Genomic DNA, 11,529 nt, shown 5'->3' on the forward strand with positions numbered 1-11,529 from the left:
TTAAAATTATTTAAATAATTCTAAGAATATTTAGAAACTGAATTTGACGCACGCGACATAATTAGGTTTTTAGTCAGTAACGTCAACGTAATTTTGAAGTGCCTTACTAAAATGCTTATAAAATACTGAAAAAAATCAGATATTTTAAAAAAAGTTATTTATGCATGTATTTGCATTCAGAAAGGGCCAGGCTATTTAAGGACCCTTTACTCGTGACGGCAGTCATATATTTATATAACATTTAATTTATTTTTTGAAAAAGCTTAAGATTAAACTCTCTTTTGTTATATTTAAAGACTTTCCTTGCATATGCTAGCTACAGGATAAATATTGGCTAAATTTACTTTATGGCGATTAAAAACTACTGGAATGAATATGACTTTATTATACGAATTTTCCTTGAAAACTATAAACATCCTATTACACTGGTTAAACAGGTGCTTGTTTCACTATCAATTTGACGCTTTTTTCTGAAGCAAATTATTTTACGTCTCAGTTGACGTCATAGTACGGCATCCATGACGTTATAGACGCAACTATATTCGGCGTCGAAAGGGTTAATGTAGAAAAAGTTAGTTGAATTTTCAGTTCTTTTTCAGCATGAGTCAGAGAGGAGCAGCACCTCAGAGGAGGACCTTTGTTGTGGGAGTGGGAACCACCAAATTTGAGAAACCCCTCACCAAGGACTGGGACTACCCAGATATGGGGAGGGAAGCAGGTATTGATGCACTTGCAAGCTTGATTCTTGTCATACTGTGAAAGATGGATTATGCTCAGATAAATTCACATAGTTACATTTGTCACATCAAGTAGTCTCCCCCTCAATCCTTTTAATCTGTGAGACTTGTCTGTCTGTCACCAGAAACAATGCATGGGTCCTAGATTATGTATTTTGTAACTCTATGGATCCTTTAAAATTTATGTTAAAGAGCTAGGTTCACTTTATGCATAAAATGGCCCTGTCCTTATATCAATTAATTGGTTATCACCCTCTGTCCCATTTTATATATCAAAATAAAGTAGAGACATAGTGCTTTCATTTCCTATAACAAAATTTCTTTTTGAGAATCCAGATATTGGAAAACAGGCTTTGAGAAAATGCAATGTTCTTGAATTTTGCAGAAAACATGCATAATTTGACTACCTTCAGCAAAGAATTAAAATATGAGCACAGCCCACGATCCAAAAACTAAAACATGTTTTGTGATCTTCAGAAAAAGATCTTTTATTATGTAATTGCATATTTTGGATCAGAGGTTGTGCTCTATATGAAATATTGAAAAAATACCTCAAATTTTGGCCAATTTCAAGGGAATTTACAGGATATGGGAAGAATGACGCATTTATGACGTCATAATGCATTGACTAGAGAGAAAATTACGTCATTTTCAATAGATACATGGTCACAAAGGGTCCAAGTTATAAATACTGCATTTTCCACCAAATCTGAGCAGTTTCGATTTTTCAGAAATTCTCACTGCCGAAAAAGGCCCTAAGTGGCTCTTGCTCTTTGTCAACTTCAAAGGTCTTAGTCTGTGTTATGTAGTCTTCAGTCAGTATTACAATGATGCTCAAACATAACACAAGTCATATGGTCTAACATTTACTTGCTGAAGAGGGGTACCTAGTTTGTGTAATCTTGTGTAATTTACAGTGAACATTTTGATTTTTTTGCGTTTATATTACACACACAATATACATATGGATGAGCCACTTACTATGAATAGATTTAATTGTCTGTTTTAACCATGGTCATTGTAAATTTGTTTTGAAGTTATGCTGGTATTGATTAAAGTCTAAAGCTGTTTATATCTTATCCCCTGAAGCCAAGAGAAATTGCAGTGATAATTTTATGAGTCCCTTGTTTAAAATTGGTTGAAAATATAATTAGTGTTGTGATACACTGAAACTTTATCTACTTACATTTGACTAATTCCAGGTCTTGCAGCCTTGACAGATGCTGAGATAGACTACCACCAGATCCAGGCTGTTGTGGCCAGTTACTGTTATGGCGAGCCCACATCTGGACAGCGAGCTGTGTATGAGCTGGGCCTCACTGGTGTGCCTGTCTTCAATGTCAACAACAACTGCTCCTCAGGATCCAGTGCCCTCATGCTGGCACGTAGGCTAGTTCAGAGTGGAACTGAAGACTGTGTTCTAGCCTTAGGTAAATGGTCAAAACTCAGTTTTTGTATAATTTAGATACTTTATATAGAGCTTAAACTACAACTTTTTCCTTTAAATATTTTGCAAAAAGGTAACAACTGGTATTTCATTTTGGGGGAAAAAAACAAATAGCACTGTTTTTTACTCTTTAAAAGACACAAAAGGAACTAACAACTGAAACAGTGATATGTCGACCAATTGTATGTATATTTTCTCTTGTAGGATTGTTCATTTACTAAAAGAATTATTTTTGTAATTTCCAGGCTTTGAAAAAATGGAGAGAGGTTTATCAGAAAAATACACAGATCGAACTTCTCCTGTAAAACGACATATGGACCACATGGTCAGCATCGGTGCGGAACCAGGTCTGATTCAACCAAGGATGAACAACATGACCTCAGATGTTGTCAAACTCTATGCATACGCAGCCAGGGAATACTTAAAGAAATATCCCGATACTACAGTGGATGACTTTGTAAACATTGCTTATAAAAATCACAAACAGAGTGTCAACAACCCCTGGGCTACCATACAGAAAGAGATCTCTAAGGAAGACATTAAGTCCAAGCTAATGCTGTGTTTTCCCATCACATTCTGGATGTCTGCTCCAACAGCAGACGGTGGAGCTGCAGCTATCGTCTGCAGCGAGGAATTCATGGTCAGAAACAACTTACAGCGACAAGCAGTGGAAATCCTTTCTCAGCACATGGTAACTGATACCAGTGCGTCTTTTCAGGAGAGTTTCATGGATTTGTCTGGCTACCACATGGCTAGAGAGGCAGCCACCAGGTGCTACAGAGATACTGGATTGTCTCCCACAGATGTGGATGTTTTAGAAGTACACGACTGTTTCTCATGTAATGAGCTGTTCATGTATGAAGCCTTGCAGTTAGCCCCAGAGGGTAAAGGAGCAGAGCTTATAAGAAATGGTAAATGGGTGACAAACCGCAACAATGGACAGATATGTGTTTTAAACAATAAATGGGTTGTGAATCCTTCTGGGGGACTGGAGTCCAAAGGTCATCCAATCGGTGCAACAGGTGAGTTAGATGAACTAGGACAATATTCATAACCATGCAGAACAAAAATTTACAAAAAAAAGCACTAGCTAAGATTTTAAAATTTCCTTTTACTCTTGTCTATATATGCTGACGTTATAATGTACTAAAAATAATAAGTTAATGAGAACACTGCATAAGTTTTTGGAATATGTACCCAATATATCTTTTGACATTACAGATAATAATTTGACAGCATAACTTAATGGCACTGGAGATAATGTATTTTCATGCCATACCTCTTTCTATATGCACAGAGCAAAAATTTTATTGTGTTTAATAAAGTTAACTTTTTTTTTGGTTCAGGCATAGCACAATGTGTTGAACTTGTTAACCAGCTCAGAGGACTGGCTGATAAGAAACAAGTGGATGGGGCCAAAATAGCCATGCAGCATAACTTTGGTATAGGGGGTGCTGCAGTTGTAACCATGTACAAGAAATACCAGCCACTTCCAATGTCTGCCAAACTGTGAAAATATCAAAGCAGAAAACAACTCTTGCCTCAATATGAACAGAGAATTTGCTATGCTTTTAAGTTCAATTTGTATGTTCTAATCTTAATGAACATAAATTAAGAAATGGCTGTGATTTTCAATAGATTTCATTGTTTTTGTTGCTATATATAGCATAATTTTTTTGCATAATAAAGGTAAAACATTAAAATTACCTAGCTGGTACATGTCATGCATTTCATAAACTAACAGATTTAAATATAATTTTAAAATTGTAATGTGCAGTTTGGGTAATTTTTTAATGAAATACATGTAACCTAGTGTAGTATTTAAACACCATTGACCAAATATTAATTTTGAGCAATACATGCTACATTGTATTATTTTCTTCAGCATATTTGTTGGTATAATAGTTTACAATCAATATATTATTGGAGAATGCTGAAATTGTTATATGCTATTTTGCTTGTTTATAAATCAAAGTATCACTCATACTTTACTTTGGGGAGATGATTTGTTAACTGCTGCAGAGAAAGAGTACTTTTTCTCAGTTGTACAAATATTTATCAGAGAGTCATATTTGAATTGAAACAGTATTTTTTTTTAATGTGATATTACTAAGTTTTCATTGTTAAACTCTTAACTATATCTGTAAAAGTTTCCATTGGCAGGTAAAATTATTTATTTGTTTAGTACATCACTGTTTAATGTTAAGAAGTATTATTTTATTTTATTTATTTATTTTTTTTTTTGAAGGTTTAATTTTAAAATTCCAAGGTTATGAAAAATTGTTCATAGTAAATCAGCCTTTTATTTCTTAATTCCAAGTCCTATAAATATTTAATTCTTTTGATATTTTATAGTACAGTAATCATTTGCAAGACCTCTTCCACTCATTCATGTAATATATGTGCTAATACATGTATATTGTTAACATTTAAACAGTGCTAAAATTTAAAAATGCACAAATTTAATAGGGCTATGATACATGTACTATATAGTATTTAAAAAATACATACAATTATGATTTTGCATATATAAGGATGTCAATCATAATTTTGTTTTCTGTAATTAGAAATGGAACTTTAATTACTGTGGAATCATTTAAATTCGTGGGGGACAATGTTCGTGGGCATGCAAAATTTTATTGGTTCATGGGGATGTAATTTCGTGGGCAGCTCATTTATTTGGTAGATTTAATTAATTAGTACGTTGGCAAAATAATTGTTCGTGGGGATGTAAATTCGTGGGTAAGGGTCACCCACGAAATCCACGAACATTGATCCCCCACTAAGAATGATGATTCCACAGTACCTCACAGTAATCATTGATTGATTTAAAAAGGATATATTTGAGTGTTATATTTTTACATAAATAATTATTAATGACCTGTGACAATCATTGAAAAAAAAAATTTGAATGAAATATATTTGTTCATGCATATATACTGAAATGAAAATCTGTCAATGTGGATAATCCTCTTATTTGTAAGAGTTGCTACAATTATCCCGGTTTAATTTTATTCAGATAAAATGGTAATTTATTATGGCTTTGTAATTCTTTATCACTTTGTAGCAGCATTACAGCCAAAAAATTTTCTGTTACTTTTAGGAATACTTTAACATACTCCATACTGATGAGTAGCCACTTAAAGAATACAGAATAAATTACTATGTGGAGTCCAAGATGGATCTGTGGGTGCCATAAAGTCAGATGTTCATTTGTTTAGGCAGTAAGACATATCTTGTTACCAAGTTGATAGGAATGAAGATCAAATCAATGGACAAAGAGAGATAACTCTATAAAAACGTTCCTAAATGGATGAATAACTCATTGACAAATGTTCCCAAATGGAGGAATGTTTTATCGCCTGCAGCAGAAGAACCAGAGTCTAATTTTTGTCACATGAAGGTTAATCAGTGTCTTTATCTGCAAGTGATGATTGTTTTTGAATTAAACATGGGTGAAGTCCCCATTCACTGAAGGCGTGAATTTTTATAAAATGGATACTTCATTTGAGTTGAAAATACACGTTATTCTGAGAAAATAGAAATGTTTATAATTTATTATATTTTGATTGTTCCCTTATGCAAATACAAGGATATTATTCATTTTGACAGATAGTTGGATAATTACACTGTCGTTCAGAAACATCTTCACATACCGGTATTTCTTAATTACAGTAGTCGCATCCCTCTGCAGGACCTTTGTTGATTGGTTAATTTCCTATTTGATATTTATCTCTGACAATGGGAGGAGACATACTGTTCATGGAAGGCTATTAATCATCTTTGAATCATGAAAAACCTTTCTGGACCTTGACTGGTTCATCACATCTTGGTACAGTAAAATTTGCCTAATCCAGATATTGTCTTTCACAAATCTTGTTTTTAAAATACGATTGAAAGTTCTAGTCCCTTTCAATTAAATCAAGTGTTTAAATGTTGTCTAACACAGAGCTTTTCTAGTCCAGTCAATATCTTTGGAACCACTATAGCCAGGATTAGACAAGTTTTACTATATGATGTTGCTCAGGATCTAGGAGTTTGAAATGAACCAGATTCAACATTATTTCAAAGGTCAAGGTCACTTCAATGAAATAAAAAAAATTACTTAGGCCATATCTCTTGAAACTTTCATTTATATTATTTGTTGCTCTGGGTGACCCAGAGGTCATTTATGAGGTAGAATCAATATCATACATCAAAGTCAAGGCAACTGGAAATGGAGCAAATGTAGTCATGTAATTGTGTACAAAGCATTAATTAAAATGGAACTCTTTGAAAACTTTAATGCATTCAACTTTGAGCATGTTATACCGTGAATTTGGGGAAGGAAGGACATCTAGATGTTTTAGGATAAAAAAAAAATCCAGTTTTAAAAATACTTCAAATTATAGAAAAATGTGCATATCTACTATCATTATTCTAAACTATGTTTATTCAAACACAAATTTTTAAATACATGTATAAAATACAAGTAACTTTACTTACTGCATACAGTCAACAAATTCATAGGCAATTGATTTAATCAAATATTACTCACAAAATACATTTTAAATATGAATTTTTATTCCACCTTTCCAGAGATCTGTTGTGGTTGTTCACTATCTGCTAAAGTTTCTGAGTCTTTGAGAGAGTCTTTTGATTTTAGTCTTGATTTGCAGGAAAACGTAAGAATAAAACTGCTGACCGCCACAAATGTCAAGAGCATGCGTAAACCCCTAAACCAGGCGGGATAAGACTCTGTCAAGGCATCATGACATCCAACTCCAGTCAGCCCCAACATGACAATGATTTGTGAGACAGGCTCAGGACACAAGAGAGCACTAAAAGCCACCAGAGAAGGGACAATACTGATTGTCATATTCTTCATGTTGTCCCATTCTTTTGGAGTTGTCTTTCCTTCACAAACACCAAATCCCCATCTCACTCCACCCAGGAAAGACAAAATGCAAGCTCCATATACCATCTGGGCATTTGCTAAGAATGCCACAGATGACTGTCCAAAGATCATCATTAATCCTGGGGCTCCTACAAAAGGAATAAGTCCTGAAACCCCCAAAACCAATGCTGGGTACGGGCAGTGTCGTAGACCTGTCACTCCTTCTAACACAAGTCCTGTATTACCTTTTCGGAAACCACTGGTTACACTTGCAATTTTACTTGATACATTGTTAATCAGTGTTCTGAAACCTCTTCTGCTCTGTAATATAACATCATGTTGAGCTACTTGCTGGGGTTTGGATACTTTCCTATGAATACTGCTGCCATTTGAGGCTATTCCCAGGGAAATCAGTCTGGTTCTACTGAGAAGAAGACTGGCTGCTTGTCTATTTATTACTGAATGTCCTCCAAGAATAGCCATGCTTCCATACATCAACCTTTTTGAACATAAAATAATTAGCATTATATACCATGACCCAGAAATATAACTGACTTACAGATTTTCATCCTGGATCCTTGTTATTATTTAAAAGAGCATTTTTTTTTTTAAGAAAGAAATGTAAGTTCAAGTGTTCAACTGAATTCCTCTTTAGAATAGGCATGTGACAAGAAGTGTCCATACTACTGTACTACAGTAAAAATCTATTATTATTTTTTTCACCTACGTGATAAGTCAAAAGTTGAACCTCAATGCAGCCTGCAGCTTCCGACTGCCTCTGGCTCTGGAAAGATGATGATCCTACTTTCACTTTTGCAATGACAAAGACCGCTTACGTTAAAAGACAAGATCGGAAGAAACGAATGACGTAGCTATAGACAACTCTCCGTGCACTTGGGCGTAACTAATCATAAAAAACAAATTCTGTTTTTAGTATAAGAGTTTTATCACATTTAGAGAAATCCAAATTAAACATACGTTGTTGCTGTAAGTGGCATATAATTTCTAACATGGCGGCTTTTACGAAAACATGCTGAATGACAGTAGTCCATGTAAAATGTGATTTCTCAGTGTCTCAGTGAGTTACAGTATGTATCTACTAAATTTTCAGTAATAAATGTGCTATTTGATTATCTTTATATTGTTACAATCTCCGCAAAGAGCACATTAAGCAACTTATTCACTCTAGCATAAACATTGACTGATTGAGAGCTAAACAGTAAACAGTGAACACTGTTTACTGTTGTATGGCGACTGGTGAGACATGGTGAATCTTATTCATGCCTCATTTCACACAAGGTTTACAGTTACCAAACAAGGGAAATATATATATTTTGTATATTCTTTTAAGAGCTTTTACATGTAGCACTTTTATGCATGACCCCACCATAAATATGGCTTGGACATCATTTTTATTTGTTTATTACTATCACCCTTTACATGCCCATCTCCTCAGTCTGGTCGGACCCCTAAATGGGTGTAAACGGAAATAAGAAAACCATACCCCCAAACGGGGGTACGAGCTAGATAGAATGTTCTATCGTTAAAATGATATTTCCTACAGACCAAGTTTAATGATAGAATTCGTTCCGTGTATTGGCAATGTTTGCAAAATAAACACGGGCCATAACTCAAACTCTGTGCGTTTTCTATGAACAATCCAGAGAGTTCCGAATGTCAACATGGTGTTAAATTTGAAGCGAGGAAAAAACGTTGAGAAAATGAGTTGAATTTTCGTATTTATATGAATTATTTTTTAGGTTAAAAGGCATATACAATCTCAAAAAGGTTTGTTATTATTAATATGATAGTTATTTTCAGTGCAACTCATTTTGTATTCTTCGAAATTATTTTGGAGTGGATCCACTCCGATTTGCTACATTCAGACCTGTTTACTCTTACGATTTCGCCGTATTTTGTACGGATTTTCAGTCCAAAATACGTCTCACGTTTTGCTATAATGAAAATACGGAAATCCGTTCATATGGATTTTAGCAATTAGTTTTCGTTATCTGTCTCAGTTTGAAGCTTTTTAATCGCTAAAAAAGAGAAAAATTTCAAACATTGAAGTTGCCAAAACACGGTGGTTTAAAAAAAAATGACAGAAATAACTCAAAAGAAAGCAGGGTATGATGTTTTGCTTTGTTATTAAAGCATGTTTTGGTAATCAGAAATGTAGTTGTTTTCTAGTAATATATGTAATTCGATGAAAAGTGAAATCTTACGGGCAAATGCCAAATCTCACTGACAAATGTAATAAAAAATACTGAGAGACAACAGTTAGGGTAAACAGGTCTGTACATTGCAAGTGTATGGGACGTATTCTAAATGTGGTGAGGGCTTGTCCCGAGACACAGTTAGTTTATTCTAACTAGGTACGAGCATGCACAGATGCTTTAAAATGTGCATATTTCACGCAAAAAGTAGGGGTTTACAAAAAACGCCGTTGCAAAGTAACAGATCATTTTTTAAATGTAAAACCACTTGGAAATGATAGATTAAAGGTGTTTCAAGAGTTTGTATTTTACAAAAATACAACTTTATTGTACAAATCGGGATTTATTCACTGGCAAAGTTGGCGATCTTTTACTTGTTGACATCGAGGTATTTAAGATAAAATATGCGATAAATAGATATAAGCAACAAATATTAAATTGAAATTATAAAAAAATATATATTATTCTGCCTTATATCTTTTATTTCTATAATAAAATGCATGAAAAAGTGGTGTTAATATTGATTTAGTTATGATCATGGGTTTCAGTCCGCGTTTCCTCTGACTAGCAATCGACGGTCTTTATTCTCGATAATCATGCCAAGGAAGTGTAACAAAAATACAGTTAAAAATAAAATTCAAATGCAATTTATCGTATTCATTGTCTTTTATATCTTATAAGAATTAAATAAAAAGTTAATTAAGCATTTTTTGGAAAATAAATACGATTGTTTGAGGGGAAAACACGATTATATTTTATTTTATTTAAAACTAGATTCTAAATTCATATTTTCCTCATTCTTAAAATATTTGTCCTTGTGTTTTAAATTCCATAATTTAATTAAAAAATCTGATTTGAGACGTCACACAAAATAATAAATTATTTCATGAAATGACGGGAGATATTACGTTATTCCTACAGTATAAATTCAAAATTAACTTGATTTTTCTTCTGTTGACATTTTACCAAGTTCATAGCAGAAATAACAATATTATCGATCTTTTTTCCTAAGGTACCGTATATACTTGCCAATAAGTCAATCTGCCTATAAGTCGGTTGTATTTTTTGAGGTTATTTTGGAGGGATTTGCTTTTGACCCACTTATAAGTCGGGACAACTTTTTGCCAGAATCAGTTGACAATTTCAAATCTATGGTCTAATGTTTTAACCTGGTTTTGATTAATATTTTCAGAAATGACGCCGATATTTAATTTTAAATCATTAATACATAATGCACACTTCACATAAAAATAAAGTTATCAAATTATGTAAATACTTATACTTTATGTATAATCTTAGAATACATAAATGATATAATATATACAGACTTTGTTCAATGATAATCATGGGAAATGTTTATAAAATAACTATATTTCGCCGTCCAGTAAAATACTAATCTCTTTATGACTTGCCTATAAGTCGGACATAGAGTTTTGGATGAAAATTTAACTCCCAAAAAAACGACTTATAGGCGAGTATATACGGTAGATGATATGAGCAAGTTTGTTTATACTGGATACGGCAAGAGTTACTGTTCTTGCGCGTTGCATGACGGGATGGAAAACCCTCGTTTGAGGGTATACCCCCGTTTGAGGGTTCGACCAGACTGCTCCTGTCCTTCCATCCAAGAACCAATGATCTTCTCTCCTTCTATCTGTCCTTTACACTTTGTGTTTAGCTCAGTGTCAAAGAAACTATATTTTTCCCCTTCAAAATTAATTCACATGCAGATATATATGGATGGGAGCATATTCAACTGCTCATAACTTTGTGACCTTGACCCATTCTATGACTCTGTCCTCAATATTCCTCATCTTGCTTAGTTCTTTAATTAATTAGCCTACTAATCAAGACATCTTCATCAAACTCTGTATGCACTGATAAGAATTGGTGAAAGCAGTTTTCTTACCTTTCTTGTGACTTTGAACTTCACTTTATGATTTACTCAAACAATGTTACAAATTGTAGGAACAATTCAACAGCATCATGATTTTCTACCCTATAATGCATATGTATTATAGGTAATGTATATTTTATTTTTTTTTAAAGTTAATTTCTTAAATTATCCAGTCTTTGAAATAACCCGGGAGTCCTATGCTGGGGATCTGGTAAAGTTGTGGACTGACATCTAAAAAAAATGAAGATTTGCATGCCTGTGGGGCATGTGTAATGTTTTCTCTATTGTAGACTGGCTTTTGCATAAATATTTTTATACAGTGGATTGTCTATACTTTGAGTTCTGATCGACAATAA

At 33.5% G+C, this 11,529-nt stretch overlaps 2 protein-coding genes across 3 annotated transcripts; one reads left to right on the plus strand and one right to left on the minus strand.

The window, feature by feature from the left end:
- Positions 1-599: 599 nt before the first annotated feature.
- LOC133190524 (sterol carrier protein 2-like) lies at positions 600-5,224 on the plus strand. The gene is made up of 4 exons (XM_061326200.1): positions 600-718; positions 1,940-2,167; positions 2,430-3,206; positions 3,531-5,224. The coding sequence occupies exons 1-4, from the start codon at positions 601-603 to the stop codon at positions 3,695-3,697; spliced, it is 1,290 nt and encodes a 429-aa protein (XP_061182184.1). The 5' UTR covers position 600; the 3' UTR covers positions 3,698-5,224.
- A 1,369-nt stretch (positions 5,225-6,593) lies between these two features.
- Positions 6,594-7,870, minus strand: LOC133190960 (transmembrane protein 69-like). Of its 2 annotated transcripts, none has more exons than XM_061326638.1 (2): positions 7,788-7,870; positions 6,594-7,559 (listed from the first exon to the last, which is right to left on the minus strand). In XM_061326638.1, the coding sequence occupies exon 2, from the start codon at positions 7,553-7,555 to the stop codon at positions 6,746-6,748; it is 810 nt and encodes a 269-aa protein (XP_061182622.1). In that variant the 5' UTR covers positions 7,556-7,559; positions 7,788-7,870; the 3' UTR covers positions 6,594-6,745. The 2 variants fall into 2 exon arrangements, with proteins under 2 accessions (XP_061182622.1, XP_061182623.1); XM_061326639.1 differs by having other exon boundaries at positions 7,784-7,827.
- Between the last annotated feature and the right edge of the window lie 3,659 nt (positions 7,871-11,529).

This window comes from Saccostrea echinata, unplaced genomic scaffold (genome assembly GCF_033153115.1).
Source record: "Saccostrea echinata isolate AGI-Se365-2 ecotype Australia unplaced genomic scaffold, CSIRO_AGI_Sech_v1 ptg000022l, whole genome shotgun sequence".
In the NCBI taxonomy this organism is placed as follows: Eukaryota; Metazoa; Mollusca; class Bivalvia; order Ostreida; family Ostreidae; genus Saccostrea; species Saccostrea echinata.